The following is a 21,382-nucleotide window of genomic DNA, read 5'->3' as shown; positions in this document are numbered from 1 at the left end:
TTGGGGGCTGGGGATATAGCTTAGTTGGTAGAGTGCTTGCCTTGCATGCATAAGGCCCTAGGTTTGATCCCCAGCTCCACCACACACACACACACACACACAAAAAAAAAAAAAAAAAAAAAAAGGTTGTTGGGCGTCTTTTTAAGTGTTCAGTGTGAGTGGTGCATTTGGGACAATGTAATGGTTGGCAGTGAGATAAAAAGTAGATGGGGATCAGGTCACAGAGAAGACCATATTGGGAAGCTTGAACTATATATCCTGTAGATAGTTGAAGTATTTTAAAAGGGGAAGTTGTCAACACAATGTTTGGCTTTATAGGGTACAGCACTGTTGCTGTGGTGCGTGGAAGAATCCAGGCTCTGCAGGGGATCAGGGAGGCCATTTTTATTTATCCATTTGAGAACACGGATTGAAGCAATGAGAGGTGGATTTCAGAGCGATTTCTGAGTTGGAGTCATAGAATTTTGTCCCTGCAACTTGAGGGGGAAAGCACTGCCTCAGGTGAAGGTACTATCTAATAGGGAATTCAAATGGACCTAAGTTACTTCTTGGGTGGTTTGAATCTGGAAGAGGGACTCTGGTAATGGAGTTGTGCTTCAAGACAAAAAAAAAAACCCTCAAATATTTTTAGAGCAATTTTGCTTTCCTGTAGGAGCGCTCAGTTACCTTCTGGAAATAACTTCTTATTTTTGGTGCTGGGGATTGAACCCAGGGCCATGTGCTTGAGAGACAAGCACTCTACCAACTAAACTATACCCCCAGCCCCTGGAAATAACTTATTTTCAAAACACCCTTTTGAATTATCATATTCTTCCTTTCATATCCTTTTTTTTTTTCTTTTTTGTTGACCTGTGGAACCATCATTTCCGCCACACTCAAAATGGCTGCATCCGCTATAGATTCCACATTTTTCTGGAAGTTCCACCCTCTAATCTGGCTACTTCCGCCACTCTCCGCTGGGCGGGACGCGTTTACAACATCTCGCAGCACTCAAGATGTCCCGGTTTCCTCCTACTTTTCATTGGCTGAATTTCTCAGGTCTACCTCGTGAGTGGGCAAGACCCATGTTTGATCGACAGATAATTTGATCAATGGACGAAGGTCAGAAGCCAATGAGCTGCTGGGACTGGAGGCCCTCCTCCATGTCTGGGAGGGTGTTTTGCCTGGGGCGGGTGGAGCAGAGCCGGAAGCGGGAGGGGAGAGTGAAACAGGAAAAGAAGGGAAGAAGGAAGAAGAGGGAAGAAGAGAGGGAGGAGGAGGGAGGTGGCGGCGCCGTGGCGGAGGAGCAGGAGCAGGAGGGGGATGGAGAGAAGGCTCCTGGGTGGCATGGCGCTCCTGCTCCTCCAGGCGCTGCCCAGCCCCCTGTCAGTCAGGGCTGAACCCCCGCAGGTAAGGAGGAGGGGGCGTCCGGGCCAGGCTGGGGGCTTGAAGGTCGTCGAGGCCTGGGTGGAGGGGTCTGAAGGAGTGTAGTTGCGAAGAGTTGAGGGGTTTGAGATGGCGCCCATGCCTAGCGTTGACTGGAGCTAAGGGGGCGTCGTGTTTAGCTGAGGGACACCTGTGACTGTTTTGGTGGCAGGCATGGTGCTAAGCGAATGAGGCTCCTTTGAGATGGCAAGTATGTTAGGTGCTCTGGGGTGACTGTTAATTGAGTGTTGGTGCCACATTGGGGCATGTGAGTCTCATTAATGTCCCCTCCCAGCTAGTGTCCGAGGCAGCAAGACTGTGTGCACGTCTGTGTGTGTGAGGTAGAGGGGGCAGGCAGGCTACTGAGCTGGCTTGAGAGTATATTTATTTCAGGCTGGACAAGGGGAAGTTCTGAGGACATCTTGGCTCCATTTTTTAATGATGTATAGCATGGCACCTTGGTGGCACGTTGTTGGAGGCAGGACTTTCGGAAGGCAGGTGGAATGAAGTAGAGTGAGAACCCCTTAAGAGGAGGGGCACACTTGGACTACAAGAAGCCCTTGCTTTAGGCTGGCTGGTCAGGGAGAGGAAGTCACTGATGCTGATCTGAGGCCTTTTGAGCAAAGGGTGGTTCTGATGCAGCAAATGGAGCACCCCAGCTTTTCTTGCTAGGTGGCTTGCTCTATCCAGGCAGAGAAGCTTGCTTGTGCTGATTCCAACTCCTGCTGGCATTTCGAAACCTTAATGGGAGCGTTACTCTTGGTGCCAAATTGGGTGGGGTGCAGTAGGGGGAATCACCCCTCCTTCCTTAAATTTGGCAAGGCTTTGTTATTTTATTTACTTCACTTTCCATTCTCTCCCCAGTCTTTAAGAAAGGCATCAGACAATAACATACAGATAGCACAGTGGCCAAGGCCATACAACTTTGCACTTGAACTTCATGTTGTGATCAAGTACAGAAATAGAGTGCCAGCAAAAATACTTAATCTTTTCCTTAGGAGTTTAAGGTCTGCCTTTGAACATATGCATTTTGTTTTGCCCATTACTATTTAAGTGAGTTGAAATTCACATAGCAAAATTAACAGTAAGTGAACAATTTGGTGGTGTTTTATAGTCCCAATGTTGTGTAACCACCACCTCTGTCTAATTCCAAAGCATTTTCATCACTCAAAGAAAATCCTGTCCTCATTAACCGGTTGCTTTCTGTCCTCCCTCCAGCTCCTGGTCATAACCAATTTGCTTTCTGTCTTGATGTATTTACTCATTCTGGATATTTCATGTAAATGGAACCCTGCAATATGTGGTCTTTTGTGTCTGGCTTCTTTTCACTTAATGTAGTGTTTTCAAGGACCATTCACATTATAGCATGTAGTTCACATCTTTTTATGGCTAAATAATATTCCATTTTATGTTTATAAATTTGTTTCTCCATTTATCTGTTTGAGTGTCTGATTTTTCCTCAGAACTTATCTATGTGCATTAGAAATAACATGTGCAATAAATAGAGCTCATTTTCTGGTCTGGCTTATAAACTTTTCTAGGGCTAGGACCCTTTAGGGTTCTTTGAGGTTCTTTGTTTTCCTGGTTAAAAGTCATAAAGTGGCAGGTGACATAAATTTTCTTTGTCAACTAGAAAAGTTATAACTCTCAAGACTGGCAAAGTTAAGTAGTATAGGTGTTGACAGAACAAAATATAGAACAAAAACTTTTTTTTTTTGCATATGTGTTATTTCTGAAAGTATCTGTGAAAGGCTGTTCCCCCTAACCAATAAATAATCTTGCTAGAGGGTTAATTCAGGAGTGGTTGAGTCTTTGGAGGTTGGCTGATTGGTGGTAGGAAGTGGATCCACTTTGCAAGAAGGATGGAAAATGGCTATTTCTACCAGGTCCTGGAGCATTGGAGATAATCTGAAGATGTGGAAGAGGCTCTTCAGTTTCTTGTTCTAATTACAGCTTGTTGATCACAGGCTGCTTTCTTATCATTATTTCTAGCATTTCGAATACTTATTTTGGGGATAGGGTGGCTTTTGTACTTTGTTCTGTTCAGATGAGTGCTAGTACTGACCAGTCTATTAAGGGGTTACAGTTCCTGCAGAGAAGGGAAAATTTTTGTAATGAGCTGCTGCCCTCTTCCTAATCCTCCTACATGCTCTCACCCCACACCAAGAGTACTAGATATTTGTAATGAGGTTTGTGTTTTGAATTTTAACCTTTGGAATGGAAGTTACAATATAATTATTAACTCTGAATCCACCACAATTTAGATTTGTTTTGTTTTTTGGCATGTACGAATTAGTAAAGAAAAAAAAAAAACAACCCAGAGACCCTTTGGTATAGAATGTACTTCAGGTACTCACTGTCCTTATTTCAGCATTTTAGCTCACTTTGAATTGAGGACTTGCTGTACTCATTCTGTATGGAAAATGGTATGGGTTCTGCATTGCATTTTTTCCCCCTGAAATGGATCTATTAAATATAATCTTTTATTGCATATAATCTTAGTATCAGAAGTATAAGATATTTACAGGTGGCTTGCTTTTCCTGTTACCAGATCTGCATTGGGACAGCCATTTCTTGCCTTGTGGGCCCAGGAAAGTTCATCAGCCTGGCTCACTTATGTGATTAGAAACTTAGATTTAGGGGCTGGGGATGTGGCTCAAGTGGTAGCGCACTCGCCTGGCATGCGTGCGGCCGGAGTTCGATCCTCAGCACCACATACAAACAAAGATGTTGTGTCCGCCGAGAACTAAAAAATAAAATATTAAAAATTCTCTCTCTCTCTCTCTCTTAAAAAATAAAAAGGGTACTTCCTGCGCTTTCAAAAAAAAAAAAAAAAAAAAGAAACTTAGATTTAACTCTTGTATGGGTCACTGTGATTCACAGATATGATTCTTTAAATTTGTGAAGACTACAAAAGCAGCAGTTTCTAAACAGGGAAGCCTTGGCATTTGTTTCCTTCAGTTAAATTGTGGTTGAGATAGAGCTTATTTTTTTCTAATGTTTAGATTCAACCAGAATATTTGACTCTGTTATTTAAAATAAGTCTTAGTAGAAATGTCTTTTTCTATCAGGTGGCTCAGCCAGTGGTCTGGGCACAAATCTCTAGAGATGTATTCCTTACCTTTCCTCTGCCAAGCTTAAAACTTTTGAGTTGGATGGGGCCCCAGTTCCTGCTGTCCCCCCCCCCCCCCCCCCACCACCACCATACTCCAAGTTGTATTTCACCTTTACTCAGCCTGGGAAAACCCTACTCCATTTCTCTTTTCTTACAAATGGCATCAAACCATCATTTATTTGAGCATTTGTCTAAAATCAGCATCTTGAGTTCCTGTAAGTCCTTGTACTAGAATTCAGTAGAATTCAGAAAATAGATACTTATTGAAGTCTAGCATTATTGGCTATTATTGGTAGGCTCTGGAAACCATCGAATGCAAAAGAGAATCTCTGTCCTCAAGGAGCTGGTGATCTTGTGGAAGGACACATAATACACACAATGAATTATAATCTAGAGGGTTCAGTGCTGATGTGGTAGTGCAAACAAAGGACAGTAGGAACAATTGATTTCTCTGGGGCAAGAGGAAGATGAGGACATAGTGAAAGCTTCATAGAGGAAGGAGCTTTTAGACTAGACTTTTATTTTTTATTTTTATTTTTGGTATTGGAGATTGAACTTAGGGTCACTTAACCACTGAGTCACACCCCGGCCTTTTTTTATCATTTGTTTTGAGACCAGGTCTTCCTAAATTGCTGAAACTGGTCTCAAACTTGGAGATCTTCCTGTCTTAGCCTCCCCAGTAGCAGGATTACAGGCATGCACCACAGTGCTGTTTCTTATCAATATTTAAAGTCTAGTCCAAATCAGGTGCAGTGGCCCATGCCTGTAATTCTAGAGACTGAGTAGGATTATAAATTTGAGGCCAGCTTTAGCAAGACCCTATCAAAGGCAGAAGAATAAAGGAAGGTGTATTTGAAGGTGATAACATGGTCTGTGGAAGCTTTGAATGTGGGCTTGTAGAGGAATGAAAAAGTAGGTGAGTCTTGAAGGGAAGCTGTGGTCAGATGGTTGAGGGTTTTCATCTATTTGTCCAAGGCTGCATTGTCCAGTAGAACTTTCCTGTGCTGCTGGATATTACTTCTCCCTGTGCTGTCCAGTTCATTAGCCACATAGCCACATCTGGATGTCGAGAGCACTTAAGCTATGACTAGGATACATAAGAAACTGAATTGTTAATCATTTTTTTGTATCAACTTTATGGAGATATTCAGTGACAAAAAATTCACACTATTAAACTTACATGAATTGTTTATTTTACTCTGGTCATAGAATCTTGCAACTATCACACTATCTAATTTTAGAACATTTTCATCACACCAGAAAGAAACCCAATAGCTACTAGCTCCCCATTCCACCCCCTCTTCTACCAGCCCTTAGCAACCACTAATCTATTTTCTGTTTCTATGGATTTGCCTATTCTGGACATTTAATATGAATGAAATCACATGCTTTGTGGTCTTTCATTACTGACTTCTTTTATTTACCATAATGTTTTTTTATGGTTTATCCATGTTGTAGCATATATCAGTATTTCATTCCTTTTTATGGCCAATTAATATTCAGTAGTATGGATGTACCACATTTTATTTATCCATTCATTAGTTGATAAGCTGTTTCCACTTTTGTGCTAGTATGAATAATGCTCCTATGAACATTGGTGTATAAGTTTTTGTGATGACGTTTTCAGTTCTATACCTAATGGGTATATACCAGTAGGGGATTTATTGGGTCATATGATAGCTCTGTAACTTTTTGAAGAACTGCCAGACTGCTTTCCAAAGTGGCATAATGTTGAATTTTAATTAATTTAAATTAAATAGTTACATGGGGCTAATGACTACATAATAGACAATGCTGATTTAATGGCTTTCCAGTGTGGGGATTTGGTACAGTCTAACATGGTGGTAACATCATGGGCACTGGGGTTAGGTGATCTGAGTTCCAAATCTGACATTATTCTTTTTTTATTTTGTGGTGCTAGGGATCGAACCCAGGGCCTTGTGCATGTGAGGCAGGTTCTTTACCAACTGAGCCATGTCCCCAGCCCCTGACACTACTCTTTTTTTTTTCAAGTTGTTGATAGACCTTTATTTTATTTATTTTTACTTGGTACTGAGAATTGAACCCAGTTCCTCATATATGCCAGGCAAGTGCGCTTCCACTCAGCCCCAGCCAACCCCCGCCCCACTATTCTTGAGCAAGTTACTTAACCTCTTTGTACCTCAGTTTCTTCCTCTACTAAAATAAAAGTAATCTTATAAGGTTGACATGAGGGGAAAAGATACAATGTATGTAAAGCTCTTGGAATATAGTTAATGATTAAGTGTAATAATTATCATTGTTATTGGTGGTCCTCAAGTGCATTGTGGTTAGCAAGTTAGCATCAACTCCCACACTAAGTTCAGAAACTGAGATCTGGGAAATTTAACACGATTTCCTTGATTCTACTCTGTGTCTGGGCTTAGGTTTGTCCCTGTGATTTCTTAGCTGTGTAAATCACTTTTCATGGTAAATCTGTGTTTAGAACAGTGGTTCTCAATCAGGAATAACTTGGCCTGCTCCAGAGAACTTTTGTCCTGGATTCTGAACATTTGTGGTTGGACATTTTTGGTTTGGACAACGTGGGAGTGCTGCTGACGTCTGGGTAAAGGCCAAGGATACTACTAAACATCCCATTACTCAGGATAGCCTCTCAACAAAGAATTGATCCAAAATGTCAGTGCTGAGGTGGAGAAGCCCTGGGTTAGTGGTTCTTACTCTTTTTACCAGTTCCAGCTTATTATTGCAGTTTCAGCCCTTCTAACAGAAGAAAACAATATGGTGAACTGCATGAAATAACCTCTGACAAGTTTTAGGTGGAGCAGTTTAAAGCTTTAATGTGCTGAATCTTAATGAGGTACTTTTCCATACAGCTGTTTGGTCAGCCAACATCAAACATTTTGGAAAAAGCAATCTGGTCTGTGGTTCAGTGGACAGGTGAGCCTCCCATATTCACCCAATTTTGAGTTCTCTTTCCTCTTGCTTTGATCTGCCCTTGTGGTTTAAGAACATAATTTGTTTTTACCCCAGTGAAAGCATGATGGCCATTCCTTTCTTTACTAAGTGTCCTCCACATCCCATAACCAATCTGAACTGAGTCATGTTCTTAGAACTTTTCCTTTCCCCAGTCCAAATCTTGAGGCTGTGCTCATGTTTGGCCTCGAGATCACTGCTTTTCTCTTACACATACCTAGCCTGCAGAAACCATTAGGTGTTTTCAGCGTCTCCACAGGGGAAGCCAAATGTCCTGGACTGTCAGGGTTGCAGTATCTAAAAAGAAAGCTGCTCTTTTTCAGGTCCTCAGGTTGCAGTTGATCAGTGGGTGCCTGACACCAGCAGACAAGTCTTTATGGGTGCTGTGGGTATCTTGGATGACTTTGGATTCAGAATTCCAACTACTATTTGAATGCGTGGCCATTCATACTCCTCAGAGGGCCTCTGCCTCGCCTTTCTTACAGTTCTTAGGTCTAATAATCGAGGGACCATCATAATCTAGGTACTACAGTGACTTGGGTTAATCCCTTGCCCCTAAAGCCCCAGTCATGGATACTGGGGCCCCTAATCTTATGGTTAATTGCATAGCCAGAAGAGCTGTGGCAGAAAGTGGCAAGGAGCAGTAATGGTGGCTTTTGGTGACCTGCCTTCTGAGTGGCATACTTGACTAAGGTCTGGTTTGTGATCACTCTCTGTGGACCATGCTTTGCACTTCCACTAGGTGGAGCAAAGTCTGGCCTGAACTCTTCATGGGCTGTGAAAACCACAAAGAAACACAAATAAATCTAGAATGTTACAACCTGGGAGGTCAAGAAAGGGGAAACAAATCTCATCTTACTGAATTCTGTGGCTTGTTGATATAATTCTGGGCTTTCCTAGTGTGGGAATGAAAGTAGGTCATCCTCCTAGACTTTTGATCACCAGTCTTGCACAGAGTGGAGTTTTTGGGATACTCTGGCTTACTCAGTTACATTCCCATAGCTCTGATTTATTTACTTTTGGTTTCCTACTTTCCACACTTTCTTCTGTGGGAAAACAGTCAAGCCGTGTATCTTCTGCTCCTGATGCCATCGTCATCACACTGCCGAGGCTAAGTTTTGATCCAAGATCTCAGGTGTTTTAAGAAATTTAATTTAAACTTATCTTGGAAGAGATGAAAATAAATGTAAGACATTGCAAGAATACTTGTGGCTTGGAAGGGTGGGTCGTAGAATGAAGTTACAAAACATGTCTATTTTGATTTTTGAGTATCTAGCAAGAAGAATCTTATGTTGTAATACTTTTTTATTACACATTCTTTCAGATCCCAGGCATGTGTTCATGGAGAAAATATTCATGGTTCTCAAAATTCTACACAATGCTTTTTAGTTTGCTGTCTCCTAATTTATCTTCCTCATCTAAAATTCCACCTGACAGATTCACTAAACATAGAAACGAAAAGAAAAACCCACAGCTTATTATTTTTATTGATCTGATCTAAATTTTTTCCCTTAGTGGTTCATTTGGAAGAGGAAGTGTGCTCTTGGGAATTTGAATATAGAGTTGTCCTGATTGTTCCTTCTGTTTTCTTTGGCTAATTTATCTTTAAATGTGCAAATCCTCTTGCAGAAAACCTGATCCAGTGCAATTTGGCAGAACATCTGCTATGGTCTTCCCATTTACCTTCCTTAGAGTTGATTGCGGCTTTCCTTTGAGCTTTATTATTATTATTATTATTATTATTATTATTATTATTATTATTATTGCAGAACTGAGGATTGAATCCAGGCCTTGCACATGCTAGGCATGTGCTCTACCACTGAGCTACATCATCAGTCTTTTTATTTTGAGACAGGGTCTTGCTAAGTTGCTCAGGCTTACCTCAAACTTGCAATCTGCCTCAGCCTCCTGAGTAGTGTGATTAGAGGCCTGCATCACCACACCCAGAAATCTTTTACCTTTTTTACATCAGTTTGTAAATACACAAAAGGAATACACGCTTATAACAATGGTGGATAACACAGAAATTAAAAAATGTTTAAAAAGTGAAATTTCATGGTTTGATATTTCTTTTTGATGGTTTTTCTGCTAATGCTATATATTCATATGGTTCATATACACAAACAAAATTGGTGAGGGTCGTGTTCTTAATTTGGGCCTGAACAATATATCAAGGGTGGGTTTCCATATATCTCTCTCTATATATACATGTATATATATGTATATGGTCATGTATGTGTGTATATAGAGGACTTTTATTTTTTATTTTTTTTATATCTTTATTTATTTTTTATGTAGTGCTGAGGATCGAACCCAGTGCCTCACACTTGCTGGTGAGTGCTCTGCCACAGAGCTACAGCCCCTATATCGGACTTTTAAATATGATTTATTTAACCACTTCTCCATAGATGGACATAGGTTGTGGTAAGCTTTTGTCATTTCACACAGTGCTTGGGTGAGTGTTGGACCTATTTTTTTCTGAAGTTTGTATTAGATTCCTGGGCATGGAATTGGGGATTATGGGGTATGTGCTTTTAAACGTAGGGTGTGTGCATTTAAAAGTTGGGGTACATAATGCCATGTTGCTCTCCAAAATGGTTCTGTCAGTTTACATTCTCATCAATTGGATGTGCAAGGGCTCATTCCCCCCACACATGAGTAAGCTATACTTTACCTACACTCTACACTTACCCTTGAAGATCTGCCTTCTGACTCTTAACCGTAGGCACCATGGGAACATTTCATTCTACTTCCTCCAAAGCCTGTCATTCTCAATTGCTTAGCTCACTTCTCCCTGACTCCACTTCATAACTCCTTTTATTATGGAACAGTGTTTGCCCAAGGGCAGTGAGCCTTAGCCTGCCCAGGTGCTAAGGAAGTGGTTTGTGGGTCCTTGGAAGAGGTTAGGTAGGTATATTCTGGAGGTTAGCTCCAATTGTTATATGGCACACCAGTCTTGACTGTGCCTGACCTTTCATCCCAGAAGCAGGGACACTTGCAAGAAACATTGCTAAGAGTGGAGGCTCAGGAGCCTGACTACCTGCATTTGAAGCTAGAGCTTCTCTTACTGTCCATCTCTCTTTGGGCTAATTAACTTGGCTTTCTCATCTGTAAAATAGGGATAATAGTACCTCGCTCATGTGGTTAGTATGACAGTTTATTTGAGTTAATATTTATACAGTGGAATAGTGCTTGCCACATAGTAAACACTTAGTAAATGTTAGCTTTTTTTTTTTTTTTTAAATCCTTGTGGAAATCTTAAGGCTTCCCTATGCTGTGATCTAAGATTTGTTCATTTGTTCATAGAGGGTTTTATTTTTATTTTTTAATTAATTAATTTATTTTTTTGGTACCAGGAATTGAACCCAGTAGTGCTTAACCACCGAGCCCAATCTCCAGCCCTTTTTAAAAATTTTTAATTTTGAGACAGGTTTTCCTTAAGTTGCTTAGGGCCTTTGTAAGTTGCTGAGGCTAGCATTGAATTTGTGATTTATCCTGCCGCAGTCTCCGGGGCCACTGGGATTATAGGTATGCACCATGTGCCTGGCTCTTTTCCCATTTTAAAGTCCTGTGTCGACTGAAGGGACAGAGGTCTTTGTGTGATTCCAGCAAATGATGCCCTGGGGAAATTTTTCCTTTAATGTAGATTGTCAGCATCCTGGCATTCCAGACCTGGCCATTCTACCACCAGTCTCGTGCGGTGGACCAACCAACCTTTCTGAGCCTCCTTATTTCTATCAGCATTGCCCAAGGATGCCTCGAAGGTCAGCCATTTCTGTGATAAGAGGCCAGAGGAATCTGCCATCTCTTTTGAGGAGTTCATGTATGTGCTTGTAGTTAAGCCTCTGAAGAGTCCCACAGTTAAGAAATCTGTTCTAGCCCCTTACTGGATATATAAGTTGCAAGCATTTTTCTCCCATATCCTTCCTTGATTGTATCCTTTGAAGCACAACTGTTCTTAATTTTGGTGAAGACCAGTTTGTCTATTTTTTTTTTTCTTTTGTTGCTTGTGCTTTTGGTATTCCTTAGTTCTTTTGAGGGCTCTGAAAAACTTCATATTATTTTGGTATCATTGCTTAGAATAAAATCCTTTAATTTTTTCCCCCTATGGAAAATTTTAAACACACGAAAAAATAAAAAGAAAGAATGGTATAATGAACTCCCATGTACATGCCTCCCAGCTTCAGAAATGTGTCAAGCCATGGCCTGTCTTGCCTTAACTTCCATTCATCCCAGTGAAATTATTTTGAAGCATGCTGCAGACTGCATATCATTAATAAATAATTTTCTATTTCCAAAAGATAAGCATTCTGTTCCTCAACATCACCATTATACCTTATCACACCCTAAAAAATGGACAGTAATTCCTTAATGTTATAGGATAGAATCTTGTACATAAGAATTAAATATGATCCAGGAATAAAAATTGTGTTAGAAAACTTACTAATTATAACAGTTCTTGAATTTTATTTTTTCTTTTCCTTTTTTTGGTGAGGTGGAGTGGAGTGGAGGACTGGATCTTGCTATATTGTCCATACTGGCCTTGAACTTGTGATTCTCCTGCTTCAGTATCCCAGTTAGCTGCGATTATGGGCAAATGTCACTGTGCCCAGCTTTTAGTTTTTTTTTTAAATATTTATTTATTTATTTTTTAGTTTTCGGCGGACACAACATCTTTGTATGTGGTGCTGAGGATCGAACCCGGGCCGCACGCATGCCAGGCAAGCGCGCTACCGCTTGAGCCACATCCCCAGCCCCAGCTTTTAGTTTTTAAGTTTTCATAGGTAATTCACTCTCACTGAATGTTCTACTGCTTAAGAAAGTTACTCCCAAGAGTACCCATCAATCCTCTGAGTATCAGAAATACTCTTTCAACCTCAGCCTTTCTTGTTTTTACCTTAAGAAGTCTAGGAAGGTCATAGCAAACCTTACCCTCCTCCAAAACACCTCATTGTCATTTTCTTTGACCCACATATCCTTTTCCAACTGTTGCTTAGTGTATGTGGTGAAAGTTTAATTTAGGACTTTTGCCCTCAATTGTTAGTGTAGAGAGAAGTTTTGGAATAATCTTCTTATCTGAGATCACACAAATGTTTAGAGAGATATGGGAAAATGAAGAGACCCTATCAGGATATTTTCTCCTCTTTTAGTTCTCCTGGGGCAGAAGCCTTGTGTCTCCATCCTGTGCCTGGCTGTGCCTCCCCTTAGGGTACAGGGACATTGCAGATGAGCAATGTGGCTGAGGGGCAAATGGAGCTTAGAATTGGGAGAATTTGAAAGACCGGCAAGATGATGATGTTGTGAATTCAGAAGAAAGGGGGTTTGTTTGGTACTAAAGGTATAAGAGATTTGGGGTTAAACAGACTTCTGAATGGAGGGACTCTTTTGAGGCTTAACTGTATGCACATGACTTTCCAAAAGAGACTCTTCTTCGGTCACGTAGGCCTCTTACCATAGAAATGACTGGCCTCTTGGAAGCATCTCTGGCAATGCTGATAGAAATAAGGAGGCTCAGAGAATTTAAATGGCCCAGGGTCACTAGGGGTGGTCACATAGCCAGGTCTGGAATGCCAGGGTGCTGACAGTCTAAAGTCTTCCCTCTGGGCATTTCTTGCTGGTGTCCCTTCCATTGAAAACTGAAGGTCTTGTTCCAAAGTCACTGTACATTTTCAGACCTTTGGTGTACCCCTCTGGCAAGTGGGGATAGTGATACTCTGTTGCCAGATGACGTAAGGAAACAGCTAAGATGGATGTGAAAGTAGTTTATAAACCTTGAGTTCTGAATAGATTGAATTCTCTGTATTTTTTTGAAGTTCATTGAGCTTCCTTTAAACAAAATCCTTGAGTTCTCTGTAAGGATAAGGATGATGATTTATTGTGTCTCAGGATGAGCTGTGCCTTTTCTGCAATTTTGAGCACAGTGAAAGACCTTGGAAAAACTTTGTTTCTCAAGAGTCTAAGAACTTTGGTTCTAGTCTAAAGCCATTGACCCCTCCCTGCTAATAATTTCAGGGAAAGGACAGTGTGCTTTTCTCCTTGATGGTGATGATTTCTCAGAGGCATTTTTGCTGGCCACTGCATGTCCTTTGCTTTAGTGCTTTCCTAGGATGAAGGTGTTTTTTTTTTTTTTAAAGGTTTTCTGTGTTGCCTCACTCCTGGGACCTGGAAATATAGGGTTCAGGTGTGGCTGTGATTGGGCATTATATGATGAAAGCATCCCTTGCCCCTGGTTGTGATTCCCTCTCCAGTTTCACTATATTTAGTAGTCATCCTTTTACTTGGTGTGTGGACATTTGTGTTTCAGAAGTTTCCCCACCTTACAGCCTATCAGAGGAATCAATTGTCTTAAAGTTTCCTTCTGGCGTTTTTGACCATGAAATCTTAGGCCTGGAGTAGATTTGGTTACCAACTACCCGAAGGAGGGAGGATTTAATATTTGATTTGCGTAAGATCCAGGAAATGAGGAAGGCATGGTGCCATGAGCTGTTTCCAGCTAGACCTTATTAAGTTTCACAATCCTTTATGCAAAAAAGGCAGCTTCCAGGTGTGCTAATGGAGTTATCTGGATAGAACCAGAGCAGCTTCATCTTGTTCCCTATAATTGAAAAACTATTGCTAGGGGGATATAGATCATTGCCCCAGCTCTAGCTTGAGAAAGGGAATTTTGCTTTGGAGATGGTTTAAGTACTTTAAATTCCTCAGCTGAGAAATTAGAGATGCACAGATAATAAGACACGTGGAGGGTTTCCCAATCCTTGCATCAAACCTCCTGAGCCCAGGGTAATATGTTGATGCTCCCTGATCTTGCAGCTGTTTGTTAGGTTCCTGTGGCTGGGAAAATGTCATCAGCATTAAAGTTTGGGGATTCCTTTTTTTTAACTGGACACAATACCTTTATTTATTTATTTTTATGTGGTGTTGAGGATTGAACCCAGGGCCTTGCACATGCTAGGCAAGTGCTCTACCACTGAGCCCTAGCCCCAGCTCTCCTTATACACACACACACACACACACACACATTTTAGTTGTTGATGTACCTTTATTTTTTTATTTATTTATATGTGGTGCTGAGGATTGAACCCAGTGCTCACACATGCTAGGTAAGTGCTCTGCCACTGAGCCACAGCTGCAGCCCCTAGAGATTCCTTTTGATGATTGTCTCTTTTGTTGTTAAGTCTTCATGTCTTCATCCATGGAACTGCCTTGTCTTGAGGGCCTGCTTTGTATAAGACATTTCTTGGTACTGTAAAGGGGCACAGAAGTGAAAGTTATGCATCTTGCCCCTAAGTTGCTTATACTTTAGGAGATAGGCATGGAAACAATAACTAAAACATCAAGTGTGAAATGTCTCTACTAGTTGATGACCCACAAGAAATGAATGAATTTTTCTATAAAGCAAAACCAAGCCAGGCACAGTGGTGCATGCCTGTAATCCCAGTGACTAGGGAGGCTGAGGCAGGAGGAATGCAAGTTTGAGGTCAGCCTGGGCAACTTAGTGAGACCCTGTCTCAAAATAAAAAGGACTGGGGATGTAACTCAGTGGTAGATCACATCTGGATTTAATGCCCAGTACCTCAAAAATAAATAAGTAAGTAAATAAATAAAGCACAACCAAGATGATCTCTAGATATGACTGCTCTGGTGACCTTGTACCCAGAGCATCCAGAACTGCTTCCAGGGACTCAGCTGAGATGCCTGTCAGTCTTTTCCTGGGGTCGGCTACTATTGGGCCTGTAGTCCCACTTAAAGTGGACCATGTTTTTCTTTATCTTGCCCAGAGTTTCCATAAAAGTAAAAAGATGAAGTCATATTTGGTGGAGGTTGTGAGGCCTACTTTTCCTGATGGAGTTCTCTTTCTAGGTTATATCTAGGTATGTATCTTATAGTTGATGTGACCTGTATCCCTCATTTTGTTCTTATTCCAATCCTTTTCCCCCTAGTGCGGGGGATGGAACCTAGGCCTCATGCATGGTAGGCAGGCCCTCTACCACTGAGCTACATTCCCTGCCTTCTTTCTCTAATCTTTAGTTTAGGAGGCATGAAATGTGTCTGGGGTTATTCCTGAGCTGTAGCTTACTGATTTCCATGTAATTCTTGGCTACTTGCCAATTTGGTTGGGGTTGAATTGTTTACAAAGTAGGAAAAACAAATCTAGTGTTTTAGTACAAAAACAAACAAGGCTGTCTTGTACTTGATGAAGCTCAAGGTGCAGATCCAGCAAGAGTCCATTAGCTGTTAGCAAATCCCACTGTCAGTGGTGAGCTTTAACAACTCCTGAACTCTCTGGAATGGCAATGAATGCACTTCCATGAAAGTTATATTTGTGGAGTGATTGATTTTCTTGTTAAGGAATGGAGAAACAAGAGGCAGAAACTTCATGGGGCTGGGGATGTGGCTCAAGCGGTAGCGCGCTCGCCTGGCATGCGTGCGGCCTGGGTTCGATCCTCAGCACCACATACAAACAAAGATGTTGTATCCGCCGAGAACTGAAAAATAAATATTAAAAAATTCTCTCTCTCTCTTTCTTTAAAAAAAAAAAAGAGGCAGAAACTTCCGGAAACTGTTTTCAACAAGTTTTGGCTTTCACTAATTTATTTATCATTATAAAAAAATTTACTGTTTTATTGTTTGAAGTAGTGGGGATTGAGCCCAGGGGCTCTCTACTACTGAGCTATATCCCCAACCCCTTTTTAAATTTTATTTTGAGACAGGGTCTCACTAAGTTGCCTGAAACTTAGAATCCTCCTGCCTTAGCTCTTGAGTTGCTGGGATTACAGATGTGCTCCACCATGGCTTTCCCTCTTTCTAAAAGACTGAGGCTGTACCATTGACATGGTTTCTTCCCTTCATCTCCTCCAACCCCTGCAGTAGAATAAAACCAGCTCCAAGATTTGCCATATTTTAGTAATAATATAATCAAAGCAACAGAATGATGGTTTATTTATTTATTTTTATGTGATGCTGAGGATTGAATCCAGTGCCTCACACGTGCGAGGCAAGCGCTCTACCACTGAGCTACATTCCCAGCCCCATCATAATATTTTCACACATAAGAAGAATGTGCTGATAATTAAAATACATATGTGTGTGGAGCTTCCACATTCTCCTTCCAATGGTTCTTTGCCATCCCCCTCTCCCACAGACAAGGTCTTGCTAAATTGCTGAGGCTGAGGCTGACCTAGAGTTTGCCATCCTTCCACCTAAGCCTACCAAGTAGGTGGGATTACAGATGTGTTCCACATACTCAGGTCTTTTTTTGGTTTTTCTCCCCCATAATCCATCAATTCTCGTTTCCATACTTTTATTCATGGTTGGCACTGCTCAATGTGCTCATTTTCCCTCCCCAAACCCTACTTATTGTTCTAGTAGCCATCTCTTGATAAAACTTTCTTTGGCCATTCTATCTTTCTGCAACATTCCTTCTTTGTGCTCTTCTTGTGTTGCCATCTCTATACCTTCCTTAACATTTATCATAGAGTTCTATGTTTGCTTCTGTGTGTGCCTGTCTTTTCTTCCAAACTGGGTAATTAAATAAATAAATCACTGGGTGCGGTGGTGCATGCCTGTAATCCCCGCAGCTTGGGAGGCTGAGATAGGAGGATCTTGAGTTCAAAGCCAGCCAAAGGCTCTAAGCAACTCAGTGAGATTCTCTCTCTAAATAAAATACAAAATAGAGCTGGGGATGTGGCTCAGTGGTTGAGTGCCCCAGAGTTCAGTCCCTGGTACCAATCAATCAATCCTCCAGGGCAAGACTGATTTTTGTTCAGTGTAGCAATTGAATCCCAAATGAGGAAAAAGCAACACTTATAATTAATATAAAAATATTATTTCATCCCCCAGCCTTTTTTTTTTTTTTTTAATGTGGAGTCTTACTGATCCAGCCAGGCTGACCTTGAACTTGTGATGCCCCTGCTTCAGCCTTTCAAGTAGTTGGTTTTAGGCATGTGTGCCATGCCAGGTTTGGGTATGCATCCTTGAATGAGTTACTTAACTTTTCTAAAGCTCAAGTTTTTTTTGTCTATAAAATATTAGATATCAATATCTGTTGTAATTTTCCTTTGATGTATTGCAAGTGATTATATACTGTAGTCAAGGATTGTTGCTCAACCATCTTCCCTGAAGCAGTAATAGGAAAGCAACCATAGGGTTCTTTGTTGTTTTGTTTTCTTTCTTTCTTAAAAAAAGTTTTTATTTGTGCATTATAATGGTGCGTATTAGTGAGATTGTTGTTAGAGCAACTTGGGTTTTTATGGATGCCTTGTAGAAGGAATAAGGCCTATGACTTGTAGAACTTCTTGTCCTGCTCAGAAAACAGGAGAGGTGTGTATTTCTTGCCTCAGCAGGCTTACTACATGTCTGCCTTTGTCCAGTCCCAGAACATAGATAAGCTAGAATTCTTGGTTTCTGGCAACCAAGCAGTCCTTCGTATTTTTGCTTGGCAAAGTTCTACAGATTTTCATCTGGGTTTGGAATATGACCAATGGCTTTACCCCAAACTACTTCAGGATCCTTTTATTAACATGAAGCCTCACGCTCATGATATGAAGATGTCTTGGTTTAACTTGCTCTGTGGCACTCAGGTTGTTTTTGGGGTTGAGTTAGTATGCACTTCTTCTTTGTTGAGCCAGAACTTTAAGGCACTTAAATAGATCTATACCCAAACTCAAAAAGAGATTAAAAAAAAAAAAGTCTTATACGTGCTGTGCTACAAAGCAGCCTTGACTCAAAAATTCCTGAAAATAAAAATGGCCTTAGGTCTAGAGATTATCTCCTGTCCTTTGAGCCTGTCAATTTGCTGTCCTGTTCTGATGATACCCTCTTTCTTCAGATTCCTTGATTGCAAAATAAGATTTCCCCTGGCCCTCAGCTCTATTCTTCTTTAGACTCAGTGGGCCAGATGACGTGAGGGAGGGAACAGTTCCCCTATGGTAGCTGAGAGCCAAAGCCTAGGAATGTCTCTAGCTTGCTCTCTGTGTGGGCATCTGTTGTGTTGGGAACAGGAGAGAACTTTAAGCTTTCTCCGTCATTTACCTCACGTTACGCTGCTCTCCAAAGCGGAAATCACAGGCCCTGATTCCACACTCCAGAATACCACTGTCAGCTCCAGTAGAAGTGGCAGACCTCAGTTCTGTTTTTTAATGTTTATTTTTTCTGTATTTATAACTTCTGGTCTTCAAATATCTGACCTCCTGTGTCACCATAAAAGTCTTTGGTGCCAAAGACTGTGTGTGTGTGTGTGAGAGAGAGAGAGACTAGGGATTAGACCCAGGAGCACTATATAACTGAGTTATACCCCTAGCCCTTTTAATTATTTTATTTTGAGATAGGATCTTGCTAAATTGCCAAGGCTGGCCTCAGCCTCCTTAGTTGCTGAGATTACAGGTGTGTACCGCTGCACCCAGACAGAGACTTTGAGTTTTTGTTCTCCCACTGCTAGCTGTATGACACTGAGCAAATTATATGAATTTGTTGGGTGTGGTAGCTGGCGTGCACCTGTAATCCCAGTGTCTTGGGAGGCGGGAGGATCACAAATTAGAGGTCAGCCTCAGCAATTTAGTGAGGCCCTAAGCAACTTAGTGAGATCCTGCCTCAAAATAAAAAAAGGGCTGGGGATGTGGCTTAGTGATTAAGTGTCCCTGGGTTGAATCCCTAGTATAGAAAAACAACAGAAAACAAATCACATGAATTCCATATGCCTCAGTTTCTGTAGCTGAATAGTAAGGATAATAATATTTCATCATAAGATTGTTTTGACATCAAGTGAGTTATTGGTTAGTTAGAATTTCTGGTGTAGAATCTGGCTCATGGTCAAAGTTGAACAAATAAGTCTCTTTTTTTAATCCTGTCTCAGAATTGAAAGATTAAAAATGTATAGACGGCCTGGAAAAATGTTGTCAAAAGATACTTAAATTGACTAGAGTAAAAAAATGAATCCATGAACATATATGTTGTTTCAGTGTGTCTTCTTAAACAGTAAGTTAAACAGTCCAAACGGAAACATTTTCAGTGTGCTCTGATTGAGGGTTTTCTGCACTAGGTCAGAGGAAGCTGGGTCTGTGAATCTCTAACTCAGACACTGCGTGGGGCCATGAACAGTGGTTAACCTACAGTAGCTTAACAATGTAATCCTCCTTAATTCTAGTTTAGTGTGACTTGCCTTTTTTTTTTTTTTTTTTTTAATTTGGTAGATTCAGCCTTTAATTTAATTTTGCATTGGCAGGTAGATGACTTAAATTATTTGAAGAAGGATTTGTCTTGTCTTTGGCCCATCATATATGAATCTGGATCACTTACATAAAAGTTTTTTTTTTGTTTTTTTTTTTCAGGCTAGCAGAAGTGGCTAATGATCATCTTGCTTCTTAAATCCCAAGATGACTTCTTTGTCACTAGCTTGTGGTGATATTTCTAGGGCATGTTAGAAAGTGAACTCACCTTCTTGGGAATATCTGAATTTGCCAGTTCAGCCTCTTTTTCTCCTACCCCCACCCCTGATCTCGTATTCGGTGAAGGTTAGTCAGCAAGGGGCTAGGGTGAAGAGAAGTAGGTTAGTGAGAAAAATTGCCAACAGTCACTTTTTTAGAGCATATGATGTGGTAGGTGTAATGTCTCATGTTAAATGCTGCCTTGCACACAGGAAGAAGATAAACCAGTTAATTGCTGATGAGAAACACTGTCTTGAGTAGCATCCATGAAAGGATGATTCAATAGGGGAAAATCAGGAAATCTGTGATGCAATTGTGATCATTTTGATTGAATTTTTATACTTAAGAAAGTATTCTAGTGATATTGCAGTTCCACTTCTTCTAAGATCACCCCTAATGAATACTTAGAAATGTGGAAAACTTTTCCATAGCCCATCAAAGCATTTTTTTTTTTTTTTAATATTTATTTTTTAGGTGTAGATGGACACAACACAATGCCTTCATTTTTATGTGGTGCTGAGGATCGAACCCTGGTCCCACCCGTGCTAGGCAAGCGCTCTACTGCTGAGCCACAATCCCAGCCCTTGTTTTTTTTTTTTTTTTTTAATCTTTATTTTTATTTGTTTATTTTTATGTGGTGCTGAGGATCGAACCTAGGGCCTCACACGGGTGAGGCAAGCACTCTACCACTGAGCTACAATCCCAGTCCCACAAAGCACGGTTTTCAGGGTGTTTTGATCATGGCAGTATCCCCAGTGCTGAGAACAATGCCTGGCACATGATAGACATTCAGTGGGTGTGGATGAATGAATGGGTAAACTTATGCCATGGTACTTGTGCCAGAGAACTGCAGGTGCTGGTCTGTCTTGTTAGGTCAGTGCAGACCAGAGTTGCCCACAGGCGGCCTAGGACATGCTTTCCTCCAGTTCACTTGCCAAAGTTAATAATGCTGCACGTGTTTTCTGGTTCCCAGTGCTTGCCAGGGAACTGAGGAAATGAGAGGAAGGGGTTGAAAGCTACTTCCCCGGGTAGCTATGCCTTGATGTCCAGCCTTGTCTGTCTAGCAGTTTGGCCTGTTGTCAGGGTTATGGGACAGACCATCTTACCACATCTTGAGAATACATTATTTGCTAAAGAATGGCTCCTTAGCCCCAGACACCTGCAGAAGCCACCCTTTACACACCAACCATTTTCTCTTCTCCATAGCAATGAGGCTGCAATCCATTCTTGAGCCTCCAGGAAATGGCTCAGCCAGCGTGGCACATTCATTTTTTGTCAGAAAAGTCAATCTGACCTCGACCATCAGTAGCAACCTGCAGTAAGCACATTGTGTGTCTGGCTAGATTCTAATGATCAAAAAGTACTTTTGGCACCTCGCTGTGCTCTAAGTGTTGTGTACTGCTAATTTATTGTCCTAGGTGGGGGTTACAGATACTAATTTGCAGGAATCATTTCTGACTGACATGAGTCATGCCTAGCACAGTGCCAC

General features: G+C 41.1%; 1 protein-coding gene across 1 annotated transcript in view; it reads left to right on the top strand.

Moving 5' to 3' along the window:
- Positions 1-1,197: 1,197 nt before the first annotated feature.
- Positions 1,198-21,382, top strand: part of Wbp1l (WW domain binding protein 1 like) — a 58,721-nt gene continuing 38,536 nt past the window's right edge. Inside the window, exon 1 of the mRNA XM_027929939.2 lies at positions 1,198-1,389. Within this exon, the coding sequence (XP_027785740.1) occupies positions 1,303-1,389 (87 nt within the window). The 5' untranslated portion in view covers positions 1,198-1,302. The remainder of the gene's footprint in view (positions 1,390-21,382) is intronic.

Source organism: Marmota flaviventris, chromosome 4 (genome assembly GCF_047511675.1).
Source record: "Marmota flaviventris isolate mMarFla1 chromosome 4, mMarFla1.hap1, whole genome shotgun sequence".
NCBI lineage: Eukaryota > Metazoa > Chordata > Mammalia > Rodentia > Sciuridae > Marmota > Marmota flaviventris.
The sequence above is the reverse complement of the archived record's forward strand: the minus strand, read 5'-3'. Positions and strand labels throughout refer to the sequence as shown.